General features: G+C 41.4%; 2 protein-coding genes and 1 non-coding gene across 5 annotated transcripts; 2 read left to right on the forward strand and 1 right to left on the reverse strand.

The window, feature by feature from the left end:
* The first annotated feature begins 4,432 nt into the window (after positions 1 to 4,432).
* On the forward strand, positions 4,433 to 4,505 carry trnar-ccu (transfer RNA arginine (anticodon CCU)). The gene has a single exon. It is a non-coding gene; the product is annotated as a tRNA-Arg (tRNA).
* A 3,163-nt stretch (positions 4,506 to 7,668) lies between these two features.
* Positions 7,669 to 13,509, forward strand: LOC146361401 (cyclic AMP-responsive element-binding protein 1-like). 2 transcript variants are annotated; one of them, XM_084921030.1, is made up of 8 exons: positions 7,669 to 7,832; positions 8,744 to 8,841; positions 9,821 to 9,967; positions 10,090 to 10,190; positions 10,403 to 10,542; positions 11,080 to 11,253; positions 11,364 to 11,517; positions 11,616 to 13,509. In XM_084921030.1, the coding sequence occupies exons 2-8, from the start codon at positions 8,755 to 8,757 to the stop codon at positions 11,758 to 11,760; spliced, it is 948 nt and encodes a 315-aa protein (XP_084777156.1). In that variant the 5' UTR covers positions 7,669 to 7,832; positions 8,744 to 8,754; the 3' UTR covers positions 11,761 to 13,509. The 2 variants fall into 2 exon arrangements, with proteins under 2 accessions (XP_084777156.1, XP_084777157.1); XM_084921031.1 differs by lacking the exon at positions 7,669 to 7,832 and adding an exon at positions 7,839 to 7,999.
* mettl21a (methyltransferase 21A, HSPA lysine) lies at positions 10,799 to 16,553 on the reverse strand. Of its 2 annotated transcripts, none has more exons than XM_084921033.1 (4): positions 16,459 to 16,553; positions 14,907 to 15,018; positions 11,585 to 13,896; positions 10,799 to 11,503 (listed from the first exon to the last, which is right to left on the reverse strand). In XM_084921033.1, the coding sequence occupies exons 1-3, from the start codon at positions 16,477 to 16,479 to the stop codon at positions 13,499 to 13,501; spliced, it is 531 nt and encodes a 176-aa protein (XP_084777159.1). In that variant the 5' UTR covers positions 16,480 to 16,553; the 3' UTR covers positions 10,799 to 11,503; positions 11,585 to 13,498. The 2 variants fall into 2 exon arrangements, with proteins under 2 accessions (XP_084777159.1, XP_084777158.1); XM_084921032.1 differs by lacking the exon at positions 16,459 to 16,553 and adding an exon at positions 15,114 to 16,345.
* Positions 16,554 to 16,586: the final 33 nt, after the last annotated feature.

The raw sequence follows: 16,586 nt of genomic DNA on the forward strand, positions 1-16,586 counted from the left end.
TGCATGAAACGGAAATTATTTTTTATCTTTAAACTAAAGCCACGTGTCGATGTAGAAATAAATTATACTTTCAGGCTTGAATAAATGTAACAGCTACTAGAAGGAGTGATGTTTTATAATGAAACTGGGAAGAAGTGTCATTTGTTGTGGATTGGTTTCATCCTGAGCTGCTTATTAAACTTGGTGCTAATATCAATCCAAGGTACTTATTCTGTGCATTTAATTAGGCGTTCTTCCCCCTAGCAGCTGCATTTAGGTTTATTGGCAATGTTCTGACCCTACAACAAACCTCGACATATCCCTCCATTAGAGCTCAGCAAGAAAATTCTGTCCATACAGTAAGAGGAAATCCACAAAAAGGACCATCCATTTGAAGGATACCAGGATACCCATTTGATTTAGTAATCTCAGAATCCATTATCTAATCTCTTTGGCTGAGCTGCATCTATGATGGAAGCGAATTGCAGGGATGTAGCGATCAGAAACCATGTAAAGTGAATAACATTTGGTGACTTCAAGCTACTATCGGTGAAATAAAACTGAAGAAGCTACCATTCTGAGTACAGAATACCACTGACTGACATATGACCTGGTAGTAAATACACTATTTCTAAAAGTTTTACTGACATTCACACACACACACACACACTGGATGCATCTGTTCAGCTCATGGTTAAGGATCTTGCCCAAGAATACTTCAACATGTGGACTGGAGGAGCCCCGGATTGATCACTGACCATTTGATTAGTAGATGACCCCCTCTAACCTCACAGGAAGCATAATGCTTTCAGTGTACACCTTGCTTTAGCCTTTCGGGACAAACTGGGAGCAACCTCCTGAGAGGAGTACTAGTGGCCACTTGATGGTGGCTCCAAAAGAGAGTCAATGCCCACAGACTCCCATGTGAAAATATTTAACAGCATTAAAAACTCTCCCATTCTAATTCATTTGCTGGGTAACTGAGCTTGGTAGGCAGCTATAGATGATAGTCATACAAGGCCTCATTGAGTCATTAAACTGGACAGAGCCTTTTGTATCATTTTAATGGTTATCTGACTAATATTGTGGTTTGCTTTGTGTCCATCCACAAAGATATTGCATTAATTAATCAATATGTGTATCTCTGTGCATTGTAAAACTTGCTTCCAGGTCGGGAAAATGAAGAAAAATGAAACCAACAATGACGTGTCTTAAACCTGCATTCTGTCTGAGGACCAATAGCTGTGATGGCAATAGCTATGGTTTCAAAAAGACTTACAGTCCTTTGGAGATTAGTTATGGTCCTAAGTGTATGGAGCTACTAGCTTGGTATTAGCTAATAAATTAGTGCTCCACCTTTTCATCCAAATCAAAAAATAACACAGCGGTAGCCAAAATGCTAATGTTGAAGATTCAGAATGAAAAGACCAAAACCAATAGGCAACATACCTTTGTCCAGTTTTTTATACTGGCTAAAGTTATTAGCTTAGCATTAGCTCACGAATTAACAAACCACTTTCTCATCCTTCAACAAAACCAAAACAGTGGTAGCCAAAATGCTAACACTGAAGCTTAAAAATACAGTGTCCAAAACCAATCTGCAATGTCACAATAGCTTTATACTGTCTATGAAGTTGCTAGCTTAGTGTTAATGATAAATTGGTGCTACACTTTCTCTTCCACACAAAGTAACTTCTGGTTTAGATAAAAACAAACAAGCAAAAACAAAAACAAAGATATAGTGCTACCCAGAATGCTAACATCGATAGTTTAAAATTCAGAATCCAAAACCAATGATCATGATAGTTATGTGTATATTTTATACTGTTAGTGAGAATTGCAGCCAGTAGTTCCCGTTAATTCTGGAACTACTGCAGTCTGGGCTTCCTGTTCCTGAAGCATGTCATGATTTTGATTTCTTTAAAGCTTATGTAAAACTAAACTGTATTCAGCGGATAGACAGTTGTTTTACGTGTGCATTATTTTGCTCTCCACATGGACCCTTCAACTGCATTCAAAGCCTGCATGATTGCACATTATTAAGCAGGCTTCAAACAGAAAGGGATAATTAGAAGATACCTTCCCACCCTCCCACCTCATTTAGATATGTGCTTAATTAAGAAGATGGATGGAAAGATGGATGGATAAATGAAACATATGAGCAAACATTCAGTCAGTGATAACTTTATGAATCTACTTACGGCCATGGGATTAGAAATGAAAACATCTAACCTTTAAGAATAAAAAAGCATCAACGATTAGATGGTCAGATGAAAGAGGCAGGGGGAGAAGAGAGAATGAAAAAAATCCTTGCATGGGGGGAAAAGGTGGGGGCGGCTGACACTTTGACGGATCGATTGAGATTGCCCAATACACGGTGTTGCCTACAGCCTAGATTAGCGAGAGGTCCGGGTCAGCACAATCTCTCCGTGTTAGATAACTTTCCTGCCTGGCAGCTGCAGCTTGATACCGCACCTCAGCACCACAATATTTTACTTGATATCTCTGAAAGTCACATCTTCAGATTTGCAAACCGCCGCCTATGTGTGCACGATAGAGAGAGCAAGAAAGAGCGAGAGACAGACAGGCTGTGGGGGCCCAGTATCCATGGCAACCCCAGCCAGGTGCTCAGGTTCATATGCAATTCAGGTAATTCAACCTACAATGAAAAGCATGCATATAAGGTCACTGGTATTCAAATGCGCTGCATGTCTTCCTCCCCCCGTATTCATATTCAGCTTCTCCGTGGATGGCGGCCCTCTGCACACACCGTATGAGCTGACCTCTCCCACAATGCCCCGGTTGAGTGGCAGGTATGATATTTCCACACAGTTTGATTGAGTACTGCATTTAACAACAGTGTTGACAGACTGTATCAGGCACGGTATTAATTCAGTCAATATTATAGCACCACGCAGAGGAGACATGCCAGGGCTCAGAGGTGTGCTTGTTACACGCACCGCCTCAGGCCGTGGTTTGGTGGGAGTGAGGATGGGAGGGTCATGATTTTTCATACAACTGCATGATTTAAAAAAATCACACACAGGTATATATGCAGTGAAACAGAGAAAGAGGTGAAAACAGGCAGGAAAAAAACTGGGCAAAGAGGGAGCGACGTAAGGGCTCGCTGTCGATGGGGGTTTTGGAGACTTGTGTTAAGCCAGGGGCTTTGACAGCTCGGTTTAAGCAAGGAGAGGAAAGGGCTGCGGGTTGAAGTCAGATCTCTACTTCATATTCTGAAGATTGATCTCCCATCCTCCTCCTCCTCCTCCTACACCAGTTTGGACGTCTGTGGCATCATTTTACTCTGTTGTTTGTGGGTGTTTCAGCAGTGATTTACAGTCAGGGTCGTTGCTGCGGCGAAGCTCTACTTTCGCAACCAAATATTCTGCATTTGAAGCTCACCAGCGTTAACAGCCAGATTCAGATTTTGGTACAATCACCAGGCATGCCGCAGATGAGAAAATGTGATGGCTATGTGACAAAGAAGTGAGCTGTGCAGTGAATGATTGTGCTTGTGCCTGCTTTCAAATTTGATATGGAAGAATTAATGTTTATTCATACAGAGATGAAAGCAGCGAAGGTTAATTGAGTCACAGAAATGTAATCAGTGAGATTAATAAAGGATTGATTCAAATTGTGGATTTGTGGTATTTAAGGCAAAAATACCACACATTTTCTGGTTCTAGCTTCTCATATCTCATTATGTATCTTCTTTAGCTTCATCTTTCACAAAAAGAAAAATAAATTTTCAATAATAAATGGGACCTTTTATGTTAATTTCAAGTTTTGCATTTTTCTTGGATTCTTCTGCATCAATCATTCATTCATGGGTGGCTGTAGCTAAGGAGGTAGAGCAGGTAGTCTACCAATCAGAAGGTTGTTAGATGGCCCGTGACCTTATATTGCATTATTTTCATTGTAGGTTGAATTACCTGAATTGCATGTGAACCTGAGCACGTGGCTGGGGTTGCCATGGATACTGGGCCCCCCACAGTTAACTCATTGTCATGTTCAAGAAACCACTTTGAGATGATTTGAGCTTTGTGACATGGTGTGTTATCCTACTTGAAAGAGCCATCAGAACATGGGTACACTGTAGTCATAAAGGGATGGACATGGTCAGCAACAATACTCAGGTAGGTTGTGGAGTTTAAACAATGCTCAGTTGGTATTAAGGGACCCAAAGTGTGCAAGAAACCCCTTTCACTGTCTTAACTCTTTTTGACATAAATGAAGCAAAATGCTTCAAAGATTCTTTAAGAGTTCAAGCTTAATGTAACTAGAGCCAGTGATCCAGAGCTTAGTTACTCTCTGGTCCTCGTGTGGTTTTATGAATCTCCATAGACAACAGAAACACCACCAAACAAATAGCAGCTCCATTGTGCTGCTATTCACAATGGATCAGCTGTACACTCAACAATATGCAGCATGTTTGGGTTCCCTGTGTGCAGCCCCAGTGGCCTAATGGATAAGGCACTGGCCTCCTAAGCCAGGGATTGTGGGTTCGAGTCCCATCTGGGGTGCCTTTCAGCAGCGGAAGCGTGCTGGGCCCATAACCCAGAGGTCGATGGATCGAAACCATCCTCTGCTAAGATTTTTGACAGCCAGAGTTCCTACATACACTCACTAGCCATATCATATCTAGTACCTGGTTGGACTCTCCCTTAACTCTTCTTGCCATAAATTGAACAAGATGCTGGAAAAATTCCTCAGAGATTTTTGTTCCACTACATCCCAAAGGTGCCCTATTGGATTGATATCCGGTGACTGTGGAGGCCATTTGAGTACAGAGAACTCATTAACATGTTCAAGAAACTAGTTTGAGATGATCAGACCTTGGTGACATGGTGTGTTATCCTGCTGGAAGCAGCCATCAGAAGATTATCACTGTGGTGATACACTGTGTGATGGACATGGTCAACAACAATACTCAGGTGATGATGCTCAGCTGATGCTAAGGAGCCCAAAGTGTGCCAAGAAAATATCCCCCACACTATTAAATCGCCACCCAGCAAGATGGATTTGTGCTTTCATGTTCTTTACACCAAATTCTGACCGTACCATCTGAATGTTGAGTCTCTTCAAAGCAGGGGGTGTTTTTCCTGTCCAGTCTGATTCTGGTGAACCCATGTAAATTTTAGCCTCGGTTTATTGTTCTTAGTTTACAGGTGTGACACTCTAGTCTGTTTCTTTCAACATCTGACATGTTTTGTTGTGCTCTTCTGCATACCTTGGTTGTAACGAGTGGTCATTTGAGTCACTGTTGCCTTCCTATCAGCTCAAAGCACTCTGGTTATTCTCCTAGGACCACTGACATCAACAAGGCATTATCACCGAGAGAACTGCTGCTCACTGGATATTTTCTCCTATTTGATCCATTCTCTATAAATCCTAGAGATGGTTGTGTGGAAAATTCCCAGTAAATCAGCAGTTTCTGAAATGCTCCAACAAAGTCCCTTAAATCTCCTTTCGTCTCTATGCTGATGCTCAGTTTGAAACTTAGCAGGTTGAGTTGCTGATGAGCAATTGGCTGATTAGATATTTGCAGGAGCAAGCAGTCCAATTTGTCCATGCCTAATAGACATTTAATGGCATCCACCATTGTAACGACACGGATACAGATATGAAGGGAAATAAAGTAAAGAGTAACAGATTCCCTGCTAAATAATTAGTCAAGCAACTAATCACCATCATTAAATAATTCAGTTTTTCTCCTTGTCTGTAGCAACATTCAGTAATGTGACTAATACATGTGTCAGAAAGAATGATGCAAACAAGCAAACTGCGATAAAAAAAAAATCTTGGAAATATTCAAACTGTCGTGCACATGCTTGATTTCATGTTCTCTCGGTGCGCTGTGTGTGTGCGTGTCATCTGTTTCTGCAAATGCAAAACAATCACAGGCATATAAAGAGACTCATTTTCTCAGAAACACTACACACAATCCTAAAGATGCACAGCTTGCAAAGCCAAGTGCACATTCATTGATAACTAATGAAGCCTACCTGCTGATGCAGGCTAATTACGGTTTGCTAAGGCTATCCTATGGTGGTGGTCATTATCAAGGGAAATCAATGTCCAATCAAGTCCTTAACGGGGACTCTGGATCAGATAAAAAAGGCCGCTTTGTGACAAATATTTATTACATTTGCTATGAGAGGTTTTAATAATGAATAGGTGACTGCTGGTTCATTACTGGTGCTTGGAAGGTTTTCGCTGGCAGCTTCTATTCGGGCTGATTTTATGGCAAAGGACAGGAGATTGGTTTGGTCAGCAGTGCATATGTTTACACCAGTGGCGTAGTCAATCACTCAATAGGTGAAGATGCGTATGTTTGACATCTGTGTGTGTGTGTGCTTGTGCGTATTAAAAGGCCTCCGAAATGACCTCGCACATAGAGATTATAGCCATAAATTGGTCTGAAGTCTCATTTTCCCCACAGGATTTTGACCACCTGCCACAGCTTTGAACCCGTTTCACAACAGCTCCCGTCCCTGCGCGCAAAGTGACAGAGTTAATGAGTACATTTTATGGCAGGAGTCAACGACCAAGGAGAAGCAAATGTGATGCGAATGAGGGCGGTTGTAAATAAGTATAATAAGTAAAGCGGGGACGACAAAGCAGAGTTTTCTCATTAAAATCACACTGCTGTTTGGTGGTACGAAGCTGAAACCACTGTTAGCGCTAATCAAATTCACAGATAACTAATCATATTGAGCTACAATAAAAGGAAACGTGGCCAAACATAACATTATGGGAGCAGCGTTGATGCTGAAGGTGGAGCTGGAAAAGAAATTAAGAAGGATTTTGCTGCCACTGTGTGCACCGCAAGAGAAATGCAGTCAGTAAACTGTAAATGTATCCATGTTTTATAAATTAAAACGAACATTGAATTTTATAATCAAATGAATAGAAAATAAAACAAATTTAAAAGTAAAGAGACATTTAATTTAATAAAAAGAAGTACTAAAATAAAAAGAAATTGATTGGTTTGGTCTATCACCTTTTCAAACTTCCACTGAACACATGCGTCATTGTGCTGCTCCCTTTAGGGTGCATTCTAAAGTCCCTTTTTCGCTCTAACTGAGCATGTCTCACTACCCATTCACATCCAAGTGCTTTCTATCTAACACACATACTCAGATGAATGCATCTGGAGTATTCAACAGCATTCATAGAGAGACAGAAGATTTGTCCAATATCAAGAAATCCTACCAACGGGTGGACAAAGCTGGTTTGAAAGAGAGCAAAGAGGCACTGATCATGGCAGCACAGGAACAAGCTCTCAGCACAACATCCATAGAGGCTGCGGTCAACCACACCAGGCAAGACCCCAGGTTCATGCTGTGCAAAGATGCCCCTGAGACAATCCAGCACATAACAGCAGTGTTCAAGATGCTAGCAGGCAGCGCAAACCAAATGACTGCCCTTGTATACAAAATGGGATTAATAATATTCACATTGCTATATATGTTGTCCTACGTATTCTATTTTATGCATTTTAATCATCTCTCCAACCTTTTTCTATCAAGCCAGTCGCAAATTCATGAACGGAAAACACTGCGCATGCTCGGACAAGTTCAGGCAGCCGTTTTCCTCGTCAATCTCCGTGGCTTCCTACCCCCTCCCGTGTCCTTCGGCAGTTTCCGTAAACTTCCGCCCCTCGCCGTGTCCACTCGAGTCCTTCCGGAGAAGCTGATTTTTCGTTGTCGTCGTCTCCCTCGTCCTCCTCTCCGTGTTGTTGTTCTCGGTGACGCGACGGAGGTGTAGCCTGACGCGGTCTCTTACGTGTCGGTCTGAATAAAAGTGGAGCTCCGTAGACCCGGGAGTGACGAAGCGAGTCCGTGTTGGTAAGAGGATACGCATCCGATGTTTGCTAAACAGATAGATGGCTGCCCAGAGAGGTTATTTGCGCCAAAATATCCGCACAGAGCCAACAAAGAGATCATGGCGGCGGTGTTGCAGAGGCTCACAAAATGAGTCAGTCTCTGCAAGGCTCGCAACACAGCAGACATAGGTATTAATGTGGGAGTGGGCTTGGATCTTTTTTTTAATCAAACTTGTCTAGAAATAAGTCACAGAAGCAGCTAGCCACTTAAAGTTACAACCACGTCACCTAAAACCAGTGTTTAATATTAATTAAAAAAAAAAACAATATCAGTGAATTAACTAGTTAGTGAAAGTGATGTCTCCTAGTTGCAAAAAAAAGCATACAATGCAGACATTTCCCTCCATAAAAACCCACAGCTAGCAACCTAATGGAAATTGCTAGTGCAGACTTGTTTGGACTACAAGTTTCTCCTTTCAGCAAAGCCTTAAACAGCGACAGGATTTGAAATTAAAGAGCCGAAATTGAGACACGATAAATGTGAAGTTTGTGTTGCACTCCCGTTAGCATGTTAGCATGCTCATTGGAGCTCATTCTGCCTGAGAGCTAGCACGCTAACTCTTAACTTGGTAACACTAGCCTTAGCTTTAGCCTCCGGCGTTAACTGCAAGCGTGAGCCTGGATAAACAAGTAGCGGCTCATTTCAGTTCGCGTTAATGTTGTTGAGCCATAAGTATAACGTTCCCTCTTGCGTCATTTTTAAAATAATTTCGGCCAACAAGGAAACCGTTGAAAATGAGCTATATGCTAGCATGTTAAGCTAAGCCACACCCTCCTTTAAGACCGAGCAAGTTTTTGAATGAGTCTGGTGTTCCCAGCATGCTGTTGCATTCACAAATAAGCCGTTTCTCACTTTTGTTTTCCCTCCATCAGCCAGATTTTAAATGACCATGGAAGCGGCTGCAGACACACAGCAAAGTGGTGAAACGGCTGTTTCGGAGTCTGAGGCCCAGCAGATCACCTTGGCACAGGTAGTGCTTTTTATTCTCATGCAGAGAGTGCAGAACTAGTGCAAGGAGTATGAATTTAAGTTTTAATGCTCGACCATTTTCAGTTTGCGTGAAAATGCTACGTTTCAAAGTTTTGTGCTGTGAGATTTTAGCTTATATGGCTTATATATGAAATACTACAGGTGAGATTCAGCAAAGACCCCATGATATGATATTGTAGCAGTTTCTGCAGTTATGCTGAGCATTGCAATAACAAATACTGTGATTTTCAACTGGAAATTATGCCATCAAAGTTGAAACTTTGTAAATATCTGTATTATCCAGTAAGATAAAATTATCAGTCTGTTATCTGTCTGTAAGTGAATGTGGTCAGTCTTTCTGATAATCCAACAGTTAACTGAGATAAATCGGCACATGTGTGTTGCTGTCTACAAAGTCAGAAATTCTGAAATGCTGATTAAATGTAAGTTTGCCCGGCTAGCTTTATCTCAGGATCATGCATGAGATGAGCCTACGGTAGCTCGTAGTGTTCTCCGACTATTTTAATTAATTTAATAAAATATTGATATTTGGTGTCCCTGTATTGATGTATTATCACCATGCAAACCGTCACAATACTAGGCTGTATCTGCTGTACCAAATTACGTATCCTCATTCATGATTCAAGAAAGTAAAAATTTAAAGCTTTTCTCTTTAGTGGTCCTTGAGATATTCATGTTTAAACATGACCTCAGATTTCAGGGTGTGAAAAAACATACCTGAAGTGGGTCAATGGACCATTTTTAAAATATGTATATATCTTGGAACGTATTTGATATCTTACATATCCAAATTTAGCACCATGAATTGTTTATATAGATCTAAGAAGGTCGAGCAGAAGGCCCATGTGGATTTGAGATGGGATTGAGATTGAGGTTACCCAAGAGTAAAATAATACCAGTTGCTGTGGGCTGTTTGTAACTATGCACGTGTGGTTATACAATGTGTTTTATATTTTCAGGCATCCATAGCAGCAGCCCAGGTGTCCTCCAGTAGTCCCACAGTCACTCTTGTCCAGTTACCCAATGGTCAAACAGTCCAAGTGCACGGTGTGATCCAAGCCGCTCAGCCTTCGGTCATTCAGTCCCCACAGGTGCAGACGGTACAGGTAAGAGGAGAGGGGAAACTTCATCTTGCAAGTAATGACTGCAGTAGGGGATATGAGCTGAACATGATGGCTTTGAAGTTTGTAAATGAATTAAAATTGAATTTGAGATGATTTCCTTACAGATTTCGACTGTCGCTGAGAGCGAGGACTCTCAGGAATCTGTCGACAGCGTGACAGATTCTCAGAAGAGGAGAGAGATTCTGTCCAGGCGGCCTTCCTACAGGTCTGTGTGACACGCTGAGAAACTGCAGATGCAAACAGCATCTCCTTAATCTGTACTGCTTCCATTTTGTGTCTGTATGACGTGTTCAAAGCTTAGAAGACAATGACTGACACTCTTTCATTTTTATCAGCTATAAATAGACTATTTGCAGATGTGAAACGAGGAGAAAATAAAAGGTTGCTAAGATTTTTCTGCAAATGTTCCTCTTACAGAAAGATCTTGAATGACTTATCATCAGATGCTCCGGCAGTGCCTCGAATTGAGGAAGAGAAATCAGAAGATGACTCAGCCCCTGCTATCACCACGGTCACCATGCCCACTCCCATCTATCAGACCAGCAGTGGCCAGTACAGTAAGTACTTTGAGACACAGATAGCTGGTGGTTTTTGTTAAAAATAAGTAGGTGTTAACGTAATCGAGCATTCTACTTCTGCTGTCGTGCAGTGAGACTATTTAAATTCACTAAATCAAATGACCAGATTAAGCAGACAGGGAACCTATTATGCTTTTTCTACATGCTGTTACAGTGGTGGATGCTTATGTTAAACAAGTAACCCCAAACCTGTTTTTTAGGGATGGCCAATCAGCAAAAATGCCACATTTGATGCTTTGATTCAGACCCTGTTTAATGTTTCCAACATTAAAGACCAGTGTTAAGATTATCCTTGACTTGTACAGACTTAATGCAGTTTAGAAAACCTGTGGATATTGTGAATGAATGATGTTAAGTCCAGTATTTTCCTTCTTTTCCTCCTACAAAAACAGTATTTGTGATATGACAGTTTGTGTGGAGCCCCATATCCAGTAATGTTTACAGTATTGGATGGAGGAGAACAACACAGAAAGCAATTGGTTAAAAGTCCTAATGCACAATTTTATCCTTCTGCAGTTGCCATTACCCAGGGTGGAGCCATTCAGCTGGCCAATAATGGCACGGATGGCCTGCAGACGCTCACCATGGCCAACACTGCTGCAGCCCAGCCTGGCGCCACCATCCTGCAGTATGCTCAGACCAGTGACGGGCAGCAGATCCTCGTGCCCAGTAACCAGGTGGTCGTGCAAGGTGGGAAAATGGTTTCCACAGTGTTTAGAAGTGAAGTTCCACAAAACCTACACAATTTGTAAAGCTTTGCTGAATAAAGCACTGACTGTTTGTCTATCTTTGTTCACCAGCTGCTTCTGGTGATGTCCAGGCCTATCAAATCCGCACAGCCCCCACCAGCACCATCACTCCTGGGGTGGTCATGGCAACTCCACCCACAATCAGCGGATCAGGAGCCACTGAGGAAGTCACACGCAAACGGGAGGTCCGACTGATGAAAAACAGGTATGGCGAGGTTAATTAGTAACTCGTACTGAATTGTTTCTGTAGGTGTCAAGCTGATGTGCTGTACCTTCATGTACCCGTATCCTCTTGTCTCACAGGGAGGCAGCCCGCGAGTGCCGTCGGAAGAAGAAAGAGTACGTGAAGTGTCTGGAGAACCGCGTGGCCGTGCTGGAAAACCAGAACAAAACCCTCATCGAGGAACTGAAAGCCCTCAAAGACTTGTACTGCCACAAATCAGAGTAGAATACACCTGCCGGTGGCTTGACAGGTGATCCCCAGCACTTGTGTACAGAGACTCAGCACAGAGCCATGCATCTGGATGCGCCCTCCTCTTTTCTACTCTTCTGCTTTCTTTTTAAAAACTGCTGAAAAATGTGTGAACGTGACTCACCAGGTATAAAAAAACAAAACAAAAGCCCCATCCCACTTTGGTAAATTGAAACCATGTCCCATTTGGGCAATTTAAAACCCCCATCCCATTTGAGCAATTTGAAATCAACCACCAGTTTTCCCCCATTAAAAGGATGAGGCGGTGCTCACAGTGAACGTGGAGGAGACTGCAACTTAAACAGGGTCTGCGTGGCAAGGTGACAGAGCAGGGAAACTAGCTGTTCTCGCCAAGGACACCACCGAAGGGAAGTATTCCAGTCACTGGTGCCCGGACTACCCGGGCAACATCACCAGCAATGGGGGAACTGACCGCAAGCACCACCGATAATGATGATGATGGAACTTTTTTCTTTTCTTTTTTTCTTTTTCATTCGGAGAGTATAACTTCACGTAAAACATTTCTATCTGTAACTCTCGAATTAACATCTGTTACTTATTAATGCTTATACTTATAGGTGGCCTGTGTCTTGGACGTTTTTATCTTTTAAGATGTGTGTTTTGGTTTGTTCTGAATTAGATTATGCTTCTACAATGCCATGTTTCTTTTTTCTTTGTTTTACCCAAGTATATTTTTGCTTTTATACAACGTGAACAAAAAGCTAACCATTTAGTTGTAAAATGGTTTTTTCATGTTAACTGCAGCACAGTGAGGAGATGGTAAAAGTTGGGCCGCGGTGACTTTTTGTCTTCATTTTTTAAAGCTTCAGAGACATTAAGTGGAAAATTGCGTAATGGTGTCGTGTTAATTACCAGATTTTGGTGGTAAAAACAAACAGAAAGGCAAAATAGGCCTTCGACAGTACAGGAAGTGGGAATAACGGATAAATAAGCTGCTGCCCGTTTATCAGAGATATACTGTAAGCAAAACCTTTTTCTTTTTTTCTCTCTCTCTCTCCATAGACTCATGGATTATTTTTGAACAATAACCAAAAACTTAATGAGCCTTACTTGTTATGCAATGAAAGAGTTTTTAAGCAGAATTCAGAGACAAGTGGATAAAGCACTGGAATCATGGAATTACATCGGAGGGGGGAAATTTGCCATACCGGGCCCCTCTGTGTCGAGGCCTCGGTCACCATCTCTTAATTCTGTTTATAGTAATATGAGCTAGCATGTGCACTTTCTTTGCATTTACAATCCTTCAGCATTTCACCGCTTTCTGGGTAAATCTACCACTCATCTGCAGTTAATCAAGTGTTGTTGCATCAATGTGTTTGATCACTTTTCTTTTTTTTGTAAATGGAGCATCAAAGCTCACCAGATACAACTCAGCTGCACCCACTTTGTGAAATGACTATAAGATCAGGTGGTGTTGGTGCGTTCTAAAAGAAAATATTTTTGTGATAATGGGATGCCATATTGTATTCTTTAGGTATTATGTATAGTCATGATATAGTATGCTTTTTATGTTGCTTCTCATTTATTTTTTTTTGTATTCACTATTTCTAAATGTCAGCAACAACTTGTATAATAATACAGTGCATTACGTTAGAGCTATTCAGATATGACACTTTTGGCAGCTGTTAATAAATGTGTTTCTGGTAATCTGATTTTAAAACATTTTATTTCATATATTAAAACGAACAAATGGTCACAAGTCTCTCCTCCGTGTCAGTTTGCAAGCTTTGTATAGGTGTATGTCTCTTTGTTTGTCGTAGTGGACTTCTTCGACGGTGAAGCGCTGCTTAAGCATGCCTAGGAAGTTCGTGTCTCGCTCATAGCGGAGCTTGCAGGCCAGTAACACCACAGTGGCGTCTGAGCTCAGGTGCTCCAGCGTTTCCAGCAGAGGCAAAAATGTGTCCTCCAGGTAAATGATATCCGCACCCAGAACCACATCAAACCCTCCGGCTGGGTATCGCTCGAGGCCCTCGCCCCAGGTCAACTCTGAGACCACCACTGATTGTTGGGAATCTGGGGGCAGGTTTGCTTTCACGTTAGCGGAGAGGAAGTCCAGCGCAGGCTCTCTGTCAGTGATGGTCACTCTGGCACCTAGGGAAGGGTTAGAGTTGGACTATCACAGCTTTCCTTGTTCACCCGCCGCACTCTCAAGGGTTTTTGATAGTGCTATGAGATACTGCAAATTTTGGTATCGGTCTGATACACAGTAAATACAGGGCCAGTATTGCTGATATCAATATGGATACTTTAAACCTATGAAGGGAGATTATGTAGCGGAGAGTAGTGTGTCATGATGAATCCTGAACAAATTTTAATGACCACTAAATCAATTTGATTTTAATTTTCCACAATAATGAGTTAACACAACAAAAAACACCTTCAGTTTTTGGATAAAGGTGGGCAGATTAATCCAAATATCGATGGTATTAATATCCTTCGATACTAGCCCAATAGGATCGATACATACTGTGACGTCTCTGTGATTTATAGCCTGTTGCAGCACATTCAAACAACTGAAGCTGACCTACAGTGTTTTAACACATGCATGTTTAAATTCAAGGTCTCCAAAAAAACAGTTTCAAAATACACAAACTGCTGAAAGGTGTGTTTTTTTGTGTTAACTCATTATTGTGGAAAGTAAAAATTTCAGTGATTTAGTGATCATTAAAATGTGATCAGAATTTACTAATTGATGACAATTTATCATAAATAATGACACTGCTCTGACCTTTATATGCTGCCTCCACAGGTTAAAAGTATCAGCATTGGTGTCTTCAGCATTGGCCCTGTATTTATTTGGTATCACACACGACTAGTTTTGGAGACAAGGAATCCAAATGAGCCTGTCTCTAAAGCACCTTGGGTCAACTTCTGTTGTTTTAATGTGTTATATATGTGTGTATATTTTTCAGTATTTTATATTAATTTATTTAACACAGTTCTTTTGTGTACATACTGAACTTAAAGGTTTGAAACAAAAGTGCTGATCCTTTTGGGCTAGTATCGATCTGATACCAATAGCAGCATTGGTACTGATACTACTGATGTTTGGAGTGATCCGACCACCTCCAGTTTTTGGTGGTTAGTAATTATGCACTCACCCAGCAGAGCTGCTACAATGCCCACCAGACCAGTGCCAGCTCCCAATTCAATTGCTTTCTTCCCCTTTAGCTCCACTCTTCCCAGCTCCAAGTACATACACATGACCACCGCCTGAGCAGTAACACAAATGCAATAGTAATGTATAAATCTAATGAAACATGGAAGAATTATTGAAGCTAAGCACTGCTGCCACTGTTGTAACGTACCGCATCCCACACAACTGCCGCCACACCGAGCTTTTTCCAGTCCTGAGCGAGTCGGAGGTCGCGGTTGGCAAACCTAAACTGTGCTGATGAATTGTGGAGTTTGGAAAGCGCGGGCAATGGGTTTTCTACATAGGGAACGAGAGCCATGTTTGAAATAAATAAAACCACACTCGTTGACACATGCGCAGTGCGCTCCTCCTTCTTCTTCGACGCTTTCCCTCGTTTCTGGCTGGCTCATTGATTCGTTTCCGCCATCTTCTGGAGTTATTATATAGCTATTATTTAATTCGTTTGTTAAAGAATGTTCTTAGGGTATATGAACCAACTTTTAGCGTTGATAGTTGGCTTGTTTTCTTTAATAAATACTGAAGCGCGAGAGACCGATTCGCTTTCAGGCAACTGAAGACGGCAACCCGTGTTGACGTCAACGACCAAATTTAGCCAATCACGTAACAGCCCAGCTAAAAGTGACCAATGGGAAAAGAGTAAGTCTTTGCGATGGGCGTGTCTGCAAGATTTTCTTAACGGGGTTGTGTTTTAGCTAGAATTGAGGGGGGCGTGGTCTGAAAAAACCCGCAGGTCTGTAAAGGTAGCAACACATAGCAGCGATGTAGCTTCCGGTGTACTGCAAATAAAGGGTTTTTGAGCTGCGTGAAGAGACTCACTCTGTGCTGAGAGTATAGACATAAGAAATAAAAAAGAAAAAAAATACATATTTTCATCGACTATGAAAAGGCTGCACAGTGGTGGATATTTTCTTAGTAAGAACCTGCCACCAATGGCATCTATTGCAGCTACAGGTCCATGGCAGCTATCTATTGATAATACTGAAAATAACTGATACACAAAAAATACTAAAACATCCCTTGGCTGAGTAAATTAGACAAAAATGAAAACCTAGTTGTTGAAAAGGTTGTTGAATTATTACATGCATGGTGTTTTTGAGCAAAGATTTGGAAATAAATCTGAAATAAAAATAAATAGATAAAACAAGAGAAACGTATGAAAACTGTATTGAAATGTTGGGCTGTTGCTTAAATTATTTTAAGACTTATTATCTTTTATAGGTGTCTGTTAAGAAAGAGTGTTCAGCATAAACGTTTTTATTTATACGAGCAACGAATCAGTTTTCTTTTCACTAAGTTTTTTATTTTATTTTTAATTCAACAGCTTACACTTTTATTTTATTTTAGGGAGATAGCTTAAATAGTTTTAATAAATATTTTATTAGTTATTTTTATCTGTTCTCTTTTTTTTTTTTTTTAGTTTCACACGTGGTCTTGGCGTTTCCACCAGCGGACGTTTACTTTGAAACCCTTAAGCAGGAAATTACCTCTGAACTTACCTGCTGCGGTCGCTTTGACATCTAAAGCTTGTGTCCCGCTAGTGCGACGAGATGAACGCCACCTCCGGCCACCGCTTTGATACTCGCTGGCCGTTCACTTTCCCCGTTTCCTCTAAAAACCCTTCCGG

The sequence above is a fragment of the Perissodus microlepis genome, chromosome 23, assembly GCF_051167445.1.
Source record: "Perissodus microlepis isolate ML-2025 ecotype Zambia chromosome 23, ASM5116744v1, whole genome shotgun sequence".
In the NCBI taxonomy this organism is placed as follows: domain Eukaryota; kingdom Metazoa; phylum Chordata; class Actinopteri; order Cichliformes; family Cichlidae; genus Perissodus; species Perissodus microlepis.